General features: G+C 43.3%; 1 protein-coding gene across 1 annotated transcript; it reads left to right on the top strand.

Moving 5' to 3' along the window:
• Positions 1 to 1,490: 1,490 nt before the first annotated feature.
• On the top strand, positions 1,491 to 14,222 carry LOC126484092 (ejaculatory bulb-specific protein 3-like). The gene is made up of 2 exons (XM_050107465.1): positions 1,491 to 1,764; positions 13,890 to 14,222. The coding sequence occupies exons 1-2, from the start codon at positions 1,572 to 1,574 to the stop codon at positions 14,084 to 14,086; spliced, it is 390 nt and encodes a 129-aa protein (XP_049963422.1). The 5' UTR covers positions 1,491 to 1,571; the 3' UTR covers positions 14,087 to 14,222.
• The last annotated feature ends 1,057 nt before the right edge of the window (positions 14,223 to 15,279 follow it).

Here is a 15,279-nt window from a genome sequence, read left to right on the forward strand (position 1 = left end):
CAGTTGTTTGGTCGAAAAGTTAGCCCAGCGTTGTCAGACTGTTGTAAATAGTAAAGGAGACTATATTATGACCAGGGGCGGGGAGGAATCCTGCACGTGTGCGGTGCACTTGCACGCGTGCAGTTAATAGGTGTTCTGCGTGCACACAGGAGCAAGCTGTGCACCCTCTTATCTCCCATCCCCATCCACCATACCTTCTGTCCGCTCCTCCCTCTGTAATGCGTTTTGTTTCCTAGCTTGCTTTATTGAGTGAATGAATAAGGTTAGTAGGATTGCTTGAAAGAAATCATGGTTTGAAAGAGTACCTATTACCCACGATACTTTTTATTCAGTTATCACAGGTAGAGTTTACAGTACGTTTAATATCTGGAACAAAATTCCTACATACAGACAAAAGCAAACAGATACGTAAATTTTCATCACTGATGTTTGCTCTTAACCGAGACTTATTAATTCAGCAAATGGTTTTCCAGCTATCCCTCTATTAAGCGCTGGGCTATTATTGTTGTCGTCCTGAAAAATTGATAACCGTGCTCCATAAAATGTTAAATCAGTTAGATGAGAGACATGACGAAAGGAAGTCGCAGATCTCTTATGACAACAGCAGCTACGACAAATTCAAATGGTTCTGAGCACTATGGGACTTAACTGCTGTGGTCATCAGTCCCCTAGAACTTAGAACTACTTAAACCTAAGGACATCACACACATCCATGCCCTAGGCAGGATTCGAACCTGCGACAGTAGCGGTCGCGCGGTTCCAGACTGTAGTGCCTAGAACCGCTCGGCCACTCCTTCCGGCCAACTTCGACAGAGTCATCTGGTATCGTCAGATCGCTCTTCTTAAGCTCAGTCAATTTCCCCATCCGCTCAGAATCCGACAGTAAATTGTACTCGTCCTTGTGAAATTTATTATAATGGCCTTCAATACTAAACTTCCGTTGACCGGTGAGAATACCGCCATATATTAAACATTTCGAATTTTCACGTTTTTGCACAAAGAAAAAATGATTCTCCCATTATTTATTAAAAGATAGCAAATATCCACTTCCCCGTTTCCTTCTTTCACTCTGCATTTTCCGGTTCTTGAAATACAACGTTCACTACGTAGTGGTCGCTTCGCATTCACGTCCGCAGCTTAGGCTGGCACTGCACTGCCACAACCTGCCGGTTGTCGCCACTGCCCCGGTCGACGATAGCACGCGAGTAGCACACGTGCAGCGCCGTGCGCTCATGAGACGCGTGCGACGTTCGCCCGCCCCTGCAATAGACAGTAATGTCGTTCGTTGGCATGTTGGCACCTCCTGGCTCTACAGCTGTGGCAGGGTTTCCGGACAACTCATTGCGAGCCCGGCGGCGGAGCGGCAGTCTTCACAAATCGGCCTCTGCACGCCCCACGCCTCCCGCCTCCCGCCTCCCGCCGCTGGTAGAGGTTGCTGGCCCCTGGCGCGCTCTCGTTTCTCGGATTGACGACCGCCGCCGGCGGCGGTGGGGGTCAAGGCGGCGGCTATAAGAGCGTTGCCCGCCGAGTCGCCTGCAGACCGGCGAGACAGCCCGCAGACGCTCGGCAACATGGCTCGCTCACTCGTAGTCCTCCTCTGCGCCCTCGCGGCGCTGGCCGCGTCGGAGAACCCGCTGCTCTCCCAGCTGGAGAACATCGACGTCGACGCCGTGCTCGCCGATCCGGAGAGGGTCGACGCGGCCGTCAAATGCTTCCTCAGCGACACCGACGACAGCTGCAATACCCGCGCCAAGGTCATCAAGGGTAGGTAGCTTTCCAGCAGGGGGTCGTTGAGGTCTTCTGTCCGAAGGCTGCTTTGATGCATCTCTCCACGCTAACCTACCCCTAGCAATCCTCTTCGTCTCTGTCTAACTAAAGCATCCATTCGAACATTCTTACAAAGTCAAGCATCGATCACCCTCCACAATTGTTAACTTCGCATTTCCCTTCAGTACCACAACGATTATTTCTCGATGTCTCAACATTTCTCCTATCAAACGATCTCTTTCAATAGTCATACAATAAATATGTTTCCACTCCAGTTCGGTTCAGTACCTTCTCATTAGTTAACCGATCTGACAGTCTAACCTTCAGCATTCTTCTGTGGCACCATATTTCAAAACCTTACTGCCCAACAATTTCTCATCCACATTTCACCCCGGTGCAAGGTAATGCTCCAAACAAATACCTTCAAAAAATATTCCTAATATTTAAATTTATCTCAAACACGAGCCGCATGGTCATTTTGCTGTGAATAATCACTTTAGGCTGCATTAAGATTTTGTTTTATTATTGTGCGACTAGCTCAACCGGGAGTTCTTTATTTGGCAGAACTTTCTAACTTTTTCATGGTAAATACCTCATGTCTACAATTTTAAAATGTAATCTGTCATCGCATATCAATAAATAATAGTAGATCACCTTTAAAAGATATGGACAGGTGGTATTCACCCAGTAAAAATGTGATAGTTCTGCCAAAACATGACCTCTCGGGTGAAATAATTCACAAAATAATCGAACAAAAACTTTAGGCAGCTTTATATGCGATGTTAATAATTTCCCTGTTTTTAGAAATGCTTTTGTCGGTATTTCCAGACTGTATTGTATATGCTCTCTGCTTCGGCCGTCATCAGCTGTTTTGCAGCACATATAACAAAACTCGTCTGCTACTTTTAGTTCCTCATTACCTAATCAAAATCTGAAAATCGCCTGTTATAATTCTACTACATTACGTTACAGTTGCTGCACATTTGTTAATGTTCATATTGCAGTCTCTTTCTCAAGGCATTAAACATTAAGTTCAGCTGCTCATTCATGTCCTTTGTCGTCCCTCACAGAATTATATCATCATCGGCTAATTTCAAAGTTTAAATTTCGTCTCCCTCAATTTTAATCCCCCTTCAAAATTTTGTGCCCGGTATTTCCATTTCTGCTGATAGTAGATATTAGCAATTATACTCGAAACTCTCTCCTTTTCCGTTTTCCTCATAACTGCTTCGAACCTGATCCATCGTGTATATGGTAATTACTCAGCTGGTACCTGATTGATGAAGACATCTGGTAGAACTGCCTCATTCCCCCGGAATCCTATTGCTTAGTTTCGGACGATCACATTTTTCGAATGTTATTCGCGATTAGCTGAAGAGAAAGAAATGTATTTTTATAACTTCATTGCTAGCTGGAATACTCTCTTTGAGATTCTGAAGACAGCAGGGGTGAAATACAGGGCGAAAGGCTATTTACAGAAACCAGAAGCCAGTTAAAGCAGTCGAGGGGCGTAAAAGGTAAGCAGTGGTTGAGAAGGAGTGAGATAGGATTGTAGGCAGTCACCGATTTTATTCAATCTGTAAGCTGAACAAGCAGTAAAGGAAAGCAAAGAAAAATTAGAAGTACAACTTAAAGTTCAGGGAGAAGAAGGAAAAACTTTGTCGTTTGCCAATGAGACTGTAACTGAGAGACAGCAAAGCACTTGTAAGAGCAATTTAATGAAACGGGCCGTGTCCTGAAAGGAGGATGTAGAAACAAAATAAGCGAAGTGAGGGTAAAGGAATACAGTCAAATTAAATCAGTTGATGCTGAGAGAATTAGATTAGAAAACGATACACTTACAGTAGTTTATGAGTTTTGTTATTTGGGCAGCAAAATAACTGAAGATGGCCGAAGTAGAGATGATATAAAATGTAGACTGCCAATGACAAGAAAAGCTTTTCTGAAGAAGAGAAATTTTTTAACATCGAATATAGATTTAAGTGTTAGGAAGTCTTTCCTGAAAGTATTTTTAAGGAGTGTAGGCATGTATGGAAGTGAAACATCGACAGTAAACAGTTTAGACAAGAAGAAAATAGGAGATTTTGATATTTGACGCTACAGAAGAAAGCTGAAGAGCAGATGGGTAGGTCACGTAACTAGTGAGGAGATACCGAATAGAATTGGGGAGAAAAGAAACTTATGGCATAAACTGACCAGAAGATAGGATCGGTTGATATACGCATCCTGAGACACCAAGGGAGTACCGATTTACTACTGGAAGGACGTGTTTGTGTGTGTTTGTGTGTGTGTGTGTGTGTGTGTGTGTGTGTGTGTGTGTGGTGTGTGTGTGTGTGTGTGTGTGTGTGTGTGTGTGCGTGAAGGGGGGGGGGGACTGTGGAGGGAGACCAAACGATGAAAGATGAACACAATAAGCAGATTCAGAACGATGTATGTTGCATTAGTCATTTGGAAATGAAAAGGCTTGCACAGGACAGAGTAGCATGGTGAGGTATATCAAACAAGTCTTCCGATTCAAGGCCACAAAAACGCAACATTACTAGTTGTGTACCACTCTGAAAATGTACACTGTCTGACAAAAAATGTAAAGCGTCAAGAAGGGTATCTGACGTCATGCCAGAGTTTACAAAATCGAACCAAATGAACAAAGAACATAACAGTACGAACCCACTTATCAGTGTGACATTCCAATACTTTTGGCCTGGACGATTCGCTGATTCGGTCTCATAAAACCGTCGTATCTTTCGATGTAGCAAGGCGGACGGTAACTTTCGTAACTGCTGCTGGATATGCTGGATACTGACACTGTGACTAGACGTTCGAGCTGGTGTCACACACGTTCTATTGGGGGCAGATCTCGGGATTTTGTTGTGCGCGGGAGTACTTCAGATTCGAACAGACGGATCATAGAAGCACATTTTATGTGTGGATGAGCATGATGCTGTTGAAAAATGGCATCATGGGACTGTCACTGAGGGGTAACACATGGAGACGCAAGAGGTCCGTGACAAAGCGTTGTGTCGTCAAATGCATATCTCTGCTAGTTACAAACAAGTTAGCTATGGACTTTGTAGTATATAGGCTCTACTATAATAGTCTTCTTCTTCTTCGGAGAAGCCTCTCTAAAATTCATCGATATTTCGTTTCCATTCATCCTGAAGTTTGAAGAATCGTTGTCAGGTCTTTGTATGAATCGATGTAGCTCGCAACGACGGTCTGTTTTATGGGGCCCTCGGAATACCACGATATGGCTGCCCAAATCCTCGGCGAATCCTGACACGTTTCACTCTTGGGATTTAAAGTTGGCCACAAGTTGGAAACTGTGTCAAACAAAACTCATCCGACCCAGATTTGTGGAAAGAAAGATAACAGGTCAAGTATCCAGAAATACTTGAAGACTCGATTATTTGAAATGAAAAATGAAGCAGGACAGCTACACGTGTTTTTATTTACACAAGTGGCTCCCTGTTTAATCGACAAAACTATGACGTACTTAGTGTCAGGTGTCTTCATTATATCGCCACTGTTGACTGTGGCAAGTATGTGTAAAGTGAAGAGTCGTGTTTATATTTTTAATGGTTATACAAGGACATAGTTATGGGAGTACCAAGCATACAACAAAGTATAGTTGTTCGGACGTGCGCCTTGCCATAAAGCCAATCAGTTTAGAATATTTTCTTTAATTCAAAAAGTCTTCTCAGACAGAAAGAATACGAACGTTATCCGGGAAATAAAACGTTTCATCACACACACTACATTTAGCAACAGCAACGATGGGAAGATGGACGCTATTAACCGTATACATTCATACACTTCTACAGTGTTCGACAGGAAACTAGATACAGCTGTTGTTTCCCTACTTTAGTTTTACTCTCTACACCTAATACGGTGTAGGGAACCAGTTGTCATTCAAAATAGCTTCAAATCTTCACAGAACGGATAGATGCAGGTACTGTATGACTTCTAAGGGTATCTTATGCCATTAATCCAGAAAAATAGCAGCAACTTCAAGTAACATTGATAGTGGTCTATAGCAATCACACACTTGCCCTTCAATGTAGTCCACAAAGGCTCAATAAAATTGCAATCTGTTGGCTGTACGGCCTGGGACGATGCGACATTTCATCAAAAATGGTTCAAATAGGTCTGAGCACTATGGGACTTAACTGATTTGGTCATCAGTCCCCTAGAACTTAGAACTACTTAAACCTAACTAACATAAGGACATCACACACATCCATGCCCGAGGCAGGATTCGAACCTGCGCCATTAGCGGTCACGCGGTTCCAGACAGTAGCGCCTAGAACCGCTCGGTCACTCCGGCCGGCGATGTTTCATCCTTTTGCTAAAAAAATCAGTCCTGAACGATGTGGCCTTGTCGTCTTGGAACACAGTCTCACCATTGAGGAACAAACGTTGCACCGTGCGATGGGCCTGATCTGCCAATGTAGTTACATAATCCTAGGCAATAATGCGACCTAATATAGTAGTTGTTGGCACCGTGGAATACCATGAAATGGCTCTCCAGTACATAACTGAGTCCCGTCTTTTGACTCTTGGTCTGTAAACTCGACCTGAAGCGTAAACAGTGTGAGACAAAACTCATCCAGCCAAACGACTTCCTTCCATTGCTCCACTGTCTAGGTTTTATTGCTTCGGTACACGTTTACCTCTTACGAACATCTGCAACACTAAAGAGTGAGCCGGCCGCGGTGGCTGTGCGGTTCTAGGCGCTCCAGTCCGGAGCCGCGCTGCTGCTACGGTCGCAGGTTCGAATCCTGCTTCGGGCATGGGTGTGTGTGATGACATAGGTTGGTTAGGTTTAAGTAGTTCTTAGTTCTAGGGGACTGATGACCACAGCAGTTGAGTCCCTTAGTGCTCAGAGCCATTTGAACCATTTTGAACTAAAGAGTGGATTTGAAATTCTAGTTCGTCCTGCAATTCCCTGCTTTCGGAGCTCCCTTCGTGTTGTTTGGTGCTGGCAGGATTCATCAGTGCCACCCTCGCTTTCGCAGTAACTTTTGAATCTGTCGTCCTCTTGTTTGTCTTAAAAAACCTCTTCAGGGACCGTGTGTCACGCGCCGTCAGCACACACTTTCGTACTCGTGACTTAGCGGCTGATGTTATACGCTTTCCTCATGCGGTACAAATCTTCGATAGGGTGCCACTTCAAACATTAAACACTTCGGCTCACTTGGTTACGAAAGTGTCCGCCACACGAGCAACAGCAATTTGTCCAAGTTAGATTTTAGTCACTCCGACGTAAAGCAATCACAACTACACAGGGCACTGTTCTGAACTCAACTGTTACTTGCAACTTATTGAGGACAATGGACAAGAGCCGCTCGCGGTCAAACGCAACACAAAAATCTGCAGGCTCGGCTAGCAACTGTATTTAGGTTCAACCAAGCATTTCTAGAGGTGTTTCCCAATTATTGGACAATTCCTTACTCAATCACCGCATATGAGCATTCGTAATACTTGCGGCATAAGGAGTTCACCAAAACGCATTTTTCGAATACAGTGTCTTGCACAACTGTGCGTGATACTTCTGATCACTGATGGTGACTTCCAAATAGTGAAGCCTCGGCTAAATGATGGGTTATACCTTGTCATACGGTGGGTGTGTGATGCGGTGGACCATTGGACACCCAGATCATTACCGCATTCATTATCTCTCGGTGAAGGATTCAACTACTGGATGTTACATTTTCTTGCAGCAAGGGCTGAATCACATTTCATTCTACACAATCCACTGTACTTGTAAAAACCACTTTCAGAGTCGTAACTTGTGATATCACATGTCTAGTACCGTACTACAAAGAACGAGGCTCAAAAGCTTTCTATAAACAGATGGTGATTGAAGAAACAAAGGAGCAATAATTTCCTTATGAGCTATTTCTGCTAGAAATGTGACTTGGCCTCTGTTTGGCTTAGTCACGAGTTACATAGATCATATTTACGATGAATATTATGCTGTGAATGGAAATAGCACACATTTGACCTACGCTATTAGATAAATGCCTTCCCTAGATTTTTCCATGTGTTACTATTTTCAGCGCAACGCCTCAGAGTTGCTACTGAATGCTTTCATAAGCCAACTTCTGTTTCATTTCCAATGCATTTAAGATTACATATTCCAAACCCATCAGTTCTTTGAACAATTTATTTGGTTTCTTATCTCTTCTAATTAAGCTCATCAAGCACATTGTCTGATAAGCGCGTGGCACTGACAATCTTTTAAGTCAAGATGTGTTAAGGAATGTGTCATCTGGAAGAACTTATATTAATCGGAGTCTAGAAACAGTACTACTGCGTATGAAACACCGTGTTTCCTTAGACAGATTATCATTCAAAATTTCGGTCTACCTTTACGGACGACTAGACAGATCCCTTGGTGACAGTCCCTCTAGGACACCCACTCATACTGCCCACTACTTCCTTTTTGATACGGAGAGATCTTTAGAAACGAAAGAAGTGTGCAATGTATCTCAGAAAAAAAGCACTCAGTCCTTGCTTCTTGCGATATATGACCAGCACCTTGTTCGCGGACTTGCATTTGGTTCCCAACGTAGCTAAAAGTAATAACACGAATGTAAACAGATTAACAGACACGACATCGCTTGATTACATGATCCCTGAGCTCATTACGAATAGATAGATATAGCAGTAACTGTCCGAATACTTTTAAAAGGAAATATCACATAAACATGCAGTAGGGTTATCGGAATAATATAAGTAAATAGAATTCACCCATAATGGAGGTAGCACAAAAAAAAATGTCTTCGAGTACCAGTGCTCGCTCTAGGATCAATACTAAATAATATCCAAATAAGAGCTACGTGCTTTGAGAGCGGTGTGCCTAATCAACGTGAAAAATTAATACAAATTCTCTTTCAACTCCGACATGAATGGCACTATGTATTATGCAGAGCCTAACTCTTAAATTTTTGAGCTCCTCGCGCCCAAATCACGAGTAAAATAAAATAAACCCGTGGTTTTCCACATAGTACCGACAATCTTTCATCCAGTGGTTCATCCGTGATGGAACAGAGAGGGGCACGGAGAAGGGGAATGATTGTATTACATAAAACACACACACACACACACACACACACACACACACACACACACACACACACACACATACGCACACACACACACACACACACACACACACACACACACACACACATACATACATACATACACACGAACCAGAATACTGGAATAGATAATTACATTTCGAATATTTTTAACTTCGAACCCCTCTGGTCCACTTCCAGGTCTGTTGCAGTGCTTCAAAGAAACCAGGTTCTACAAAAGCTTGCCCTGACCTCTACGGTAGGGAATGAAAGATGAAAACCATTGTCACGTCTGACGATTACAAGTGGGAAAGTTGTTTAACACCATGGAAAAGTCACTTTTCGGTTTTTGTGTATTCCTGTCCTTTCGGAAGCAGAATCACATACTCGTCAGAGGACACCGCAGTTCATATTTCCATGTTGTATCGTATTTGTGAATATCTCTATTGCTTTCAGTTCCAGACAAACTGTGAATAACAAATGGGATCCTGAACAACGACGTGCATCAAGACATATTATTTCGTAAGGTTATCAATTAACTTTAATATGCCACGTAACCTATTGACTTTACCTCTTCTAACTTTTCTTTCCTACTGCAGAAGTGGGTAGCCTGTTAACTTCAAGATACTATATAGTTCTCTCATTAATACGGCCCCTTTACTGCTTACTGGTCTCCAGCATATTTATAGAATATTGAGAGATCTCATTTTACTAAGTTTTGCTCTTTTAACAACAGAAAGCGTACTTTTGAGAAAACAGTATGAAGCATAAAAAAATTACACAGTGTCGTCTGAAAAAGTGGCAATGGCCTTGTCACAGTGGATACACCGGTTCCCGTGAGATCACCGAAGTTAAGCGCTGTCGGGAGTGGCCGGCACTCGGATGGGTGAAAATCCAGACCGCCATGCGCTGTTACCATTTTTCTGGGTGCACCTAGCCTCGTGATGCCAATTGAGGAGCTACTCTACCAAATAGTAGCGGCTCCGGCCAAACAAAACCATCATAACGACCAGGAGAGCGGTGTGCTCACCAAACGCCCCTCCTATCCGCATCTTTAACTGAGGATGACACGACTGTCGGATGGTCTAGATAGGCCACTTGTGGCCTGAAGACTGTGTGATTCATCATCCGAGAAAGTAACTAATTTCTGCACCCTAATTCAAATAGGAAAGCGCGCTAGTTCCATAGCAAGGAATCTGCTTAATGGTTAGGTTACACCTCTTTGTTTCCTTTGTTCTAGTAACACTAGTTCCAATTTATTGGCTCATATGGTTAAAATGGCTCTGAACACTATGGGACTTAACATCTGAGGTCATCAGTCCCCAAGAACTTAGAACTACTTAAACCTAACTAAGTTAAGGACATCACACACATCCATGCCCGAGGCAGGATTCGAACCTGCGACCGTAGCGGTCGCGCGGTTCCAGACTGAAGGGCCTAGAACCGCTCGGCCACTCGGGCCTGCTCTAATTAATTATTTACACATCACGTACGTTATACATGTGTTATGCATGACAATTATATTCATGCGGGACACAATAGTTTCATTCATCACACACTTAAAGTCAAATGAGTACAGAATATGGATTGAGAGTAAATAGAAGAAATACGAAAGTAATGAGAAGTAGCAGAAACCAGGACAGCGAGAAACTTAACATCAGGTCGGATGGTCGAGAAGTAGATGAATTTAAGGAATTCTGCTACCTGGGCAGGAAAATAACCAATGACGGACGGAACGAAGAGGATATCAGAAGCAGACTAGCACTGGCAGAAAGGGCATTCCTGACCAAGAGAAGTCTACTGGTATCAAACATAGGCATTAATTTGAGGAAGAACTTTCTGAGAATGTACGTTTGGAACACAGAGTTGTATGGTAGTGAAACATGGACTGTGCGAAAACCGAAAGAGAAGGGAATCGAAACATCAGGAATGTGGTGCTACATATGAATGCTGAAAATTAGGTGGACCGATGAGGTAAGGAATAAGGAGGTGCTGCGCAGAATCGAAGAGGAAAGGAATATGTGGAAATCACTGATAAGAAGAAAGGGCAGGATTATGGGACATCTGTTAACACGTGAGGGAATGACTTCCATGATACTACCGAGAGCTGTAGACAGCAAAAACTGTAGAGAAAGAGACTGGAATACATCCAGCAAATAATTGAAGACGTAGGTTGCAAGTGCTACTCTGTGGTGTAGAAGTTGGCACAGGAGACGAATTCGTGGCGGGCTGCATCAAACCAGTCAGAAGACTGACGACTAAAAAAATAAACAGCCTTTTTTTTTGCAAGTGAGATTACTGTATCCCTTTTCCTTTTGGAATTATTTCCACATCATTTACGCAATGCGTATGCTAGTATGCTATACACTGCAGCTACATTCATGCTGGACACAACAGTTTTATTCACCAAATGTTTTTATTTTGAAAGTTTTCAAATTCGCGTAGACAATGAGTTAACTTACGAAGTAGAATTTATTCCGTAAAAGAATGACTGAGAACGAATTTTAAAGGGCAGAAATCATGCAACAATTTGAAGTGAATGTAGGAATATTTCAGTGAAATATAGATGAGCACAATTTAGACAATCCTCGCATCATGGCCATATACAGGGTGTTCATAAGGTCTGGGAACACTTACAACTGTCCGCAGCTCGTGGTCGTGCGGTAGCGTTCTCACTTCCCGCGCCCGGGTTCGATTCCCGGCGGGGTCAGGGGTTTTCTCTGCCTCGTGATGACTGGGTGTTGTGTGATGTCCTTAGGTTAGTTAGGTTTAAGTAGTTCTAAGTTTTAGGGGACTGATGACCATAGATGTTAAGTCCCATAGTGCTCAGAGCCAACACTTTCAATTATTTATTGTACAAGAGCTGAACATTCTACAGATGTCATACATATCTCATTTCAAAGAGAAACTCGAAGGTTTTTTTTTTGTTTTACAAACATTCGATGTGCGAACTATGAGTGACCCGGCGGAAATCAATACGGTAGTCGAATACCCGTCCCAGCATGGCATTGCCGACTGTGGCAGTCGCTGCCCGTGTTCTCTCCCGAAGCTCTGCTGCAATCACGCGGTAGAGGCGGTACATACATAATATCTTTAATGTATCCCCACAGAAAAAAGTCGCACGGAGTGAGATCTGGTGATTGGGGAGGCCATTTCATGAAACAGCTCGCTCCGCACCTGAGTTCGCCATGTTCTTGACTAGCGCAGACTATCGGCAAATTACCAAATTACGCTGTGGTGGAATACATGAAAAAAACTTTCAGGGTTTCTCTTCAAAATGACTTATTTACGATATCTGGACGATGTTTGGTTCTTGCTCAATAAATAATTGAAAGTGTTCCCGGACTTTATGTACACCCTGTATATCGACTACGCATTTTCTCCTGATTTGCAGAAGCACTCAGTGATAGCCTGCTTATTTGTTTAACGAGGGTATCAGCTACTGGCAGATGTCTCCTGTCAATTTTCTTCTTTAAGTTTATTCTGTAAATACTATTTCCTCGTCTACTACGAACCATACGTTTGTTATACACTAATGGAGATCCTAGCACGAATGTGGATCTATGCAACATAAACGTACGTTGGTGGGCGTGTTTCTGTATCTATTCCAATTTTGCGTCACTCCCGTAAGAGAGGCGCTAGTAGCGACACTACGAGGATGCAAATCTGGTTTGCTTTAAATACTTGCTGTAATGGTTGTCAGCGTTAGTTATCTTTGAGACTGGACGTGGTGATGATGTTAGTCTAGAATTCCTTTAAGGCGACAAAGACGCCATTGTCAACAACCCACTGAGTCGCGTGATAAGGCTGCGAGAAGCTAGATGCTCCTTCTGCGATACTGCAGAGAGACTTGGCAGGAATATGGCCAATATACATGACTGGTGGCAGCGGTGGTCACGGAAATGAACAGTCGCAAGAAGACCAGGGACGGCCACACGGCACTACCGAGAGGGAACACCACTGTGTTCAACGTACGGCTCTGGCGCGTCGTACTGCATCTGCAGCAGCAATTCGAGTAGCAGTTGGCACCACAGTGGAACGACGAACTGTTACAAATGTGTTACTTCAAGGACAGCTCCGAGCCAGAAGCCATAGAGCATACATTCCACTGACAGCAAACCACCGGCATTTTGCGAGTTCAGTGGTGTCAGGAGAGAGCTCATTGGAAGGCTGGGTGTGAGGTCTGTTGTGTTTGCTGATGAAAACTGGTACTGCCTCGCTGTCAGTGAAGACAATGTGTTGGTTAAAACGAGGCCAGGTGAGAGCCTGCAGCCAACCTATCTGGGTGCTAAACTCACTGGATCTGCACCTGGTGCTCGATTTAGTATGACAGCAGGAACCTCGTGTTATGCCACACACCCTTCCGGCAAGCTTGTATGTCAGTGTGGTGATTTGAACTGCTGAGCTGTCACTCACGAACAGTATTCCAGGTGGTGTTTTGCAACAGGATAACTCTATGAATGTATATACCATCACCACTTGAAATATCTAATGAGGGCAAATAATCATCACTTCAACCACTTTCTACATCCAAATCACTGTTATTGAGCACACCTGACACAAAGTCAACATGCTGGGTCGCCATTTTGACAACTGACTTAGTTCACTTTGCTGAATGAAGTGTCTGTCAATTGTTCAGGCACAGGTAGTGGCAACATAGTATATTGTAGGCTGCAATGCCTGGAACATTACGTCACTCTGGAATGTGAAATATAGATATCGATTATATCAAATACGTTAAAAAAAATTTCGCCAAATTTGTAGTTAGTTCACTCTGGCGTAAGGCCATCCAATTACGTTTTGATATTGCGATTTTTTTCCGTCAGTGTAGTTCACATCTCAAGATACGTATTGTCTGTGCTTTTTACGTCCTGTCACTAAGTCCGCTTTGTTTCTCAACGACCCTCCTCTTCATGTTTCCCATAATATAAAAATCAAGTACGACAACCAATGCAGAAATCGTTTGCTCATTAACAGTTTCACAGGAAAGTTGGTAAGAAGAGCCGCTTAGGACATCGAGCTTTTTGTATGTTACAGGCCTGATTGCTGAGACGCTGAAGACGAACTGCGCCGAGTGCTCGGACAATCAGAAGGCGGGCGTGGCCAAGTTCATGGCGCACATCGCCAAGAACAAGCCGGAGGAGATGAAGCAGCTGCTGGCCAAATACGACCCCAAGGGCGAGGCGCTCGCCAAGTACGGTGACAGCTGGAGGGAGAAGGGCATCATCGTCTGAGCACGAGGGCGCAAAGGCAAGGGCGAGGGCGCCCACTCGTAGCGACTGGCGGGCACACGTCGAAGACTGTTCAAAATCCCTGTACTTGTGGAGGACTGCTCTGAAAGGGAAATAAAACCGTTTGTTTCGAACTTTATTTGAAACTCTGTGTTTCCTTGTTTTCATGTAATGGCATTTACACCAAACTATACCACGATTAGCTGATAATTCATTGCATAAATATTTATCTATCTGTATACCTTACAGTATATGTTCGTTATGACACACAGTCCTTGATCATCATGTTAAATATCAAGAACTATTTATATATAAAAAAAGGAATATCGGGTTTATTAAGCCAGAAAATGTCGAAATACAGCTAACAATGATAAAGAGAATTACAATAATTTCAAAAGTAGCATAAGTCATAACAAATTACTTCACTTGACAGAACACTGTAAAGAACAAGCAGTACTGAATGTCTCCTCCCAAACAATCAACGGGATCTACCCTCATATTTAGTGTAACATTTAATTTTACTTCTCCTAATGGTTGGGAACAAAGTGGGAACCAAGAGTCAGAAAGAGCTTATCAGAAGGACAAAAACTTATAATCTCCCGCAGAGACTAGAGGAAACCGTGTAAACATCTATTTCTGAATTATCTTTACACGAGATATTTTTTCACTTTACAGTTAATTTCATGGAATTTATAACTACCGCAACAAACGTAAATGGCTCTAAAGTATTCAAATGTGGACGGAGTTTATAACTACCGCAACAAACGTAAATGGCTCTAAAGTATTCAAATGTGGACGGATTCACTCCGACTTTTCAACCTACTTCATTGAATAATACCAGGCCGTTATAATTAAAGTGCAGTAACTCACAGAGGTCCAGTGTGGGCTGTAATTATCGTATGGCAGCAAGACCTGGTTGATATTCTAATGCAGTAATGTGGAACAGATTTACGCTGAAAAATATTACTGTCAATTTAGGTCACCAGGTGCAAATCTGCTTCTGTGAAAGGCTCTGAGCACTATGGGACTTAACATCTTAGGTCATCAGTCCCCTAGAACTTAGAACTACTTAAACCTAACTAACCTAAGGACATCACACACATCCATGCCCAAGGCAGGATTCGAACCTGCGACCGTAGCGGTCGCGCGGTTCCAGACTGTAGCAAGTAGAACCTCTCGACCACAGCGGCCGGAGC

Source organism: Schistocerca serialis, chromosome 6, assembly GCF_023864345.2.
Source record: "Schistocerca serialis cubense isolate TAMUIC-IGC-003099 chromosome 6, iqSchSeri2.2, whole genome shotgun sequence".
Classification (NCBI taxonomy): domain Eukaryota; kingdom Metazoa; phylum Arthropoda; class Insecta; order Orthoptera; family Acrididae; genus Schistocerca; species Schistocerca serialis.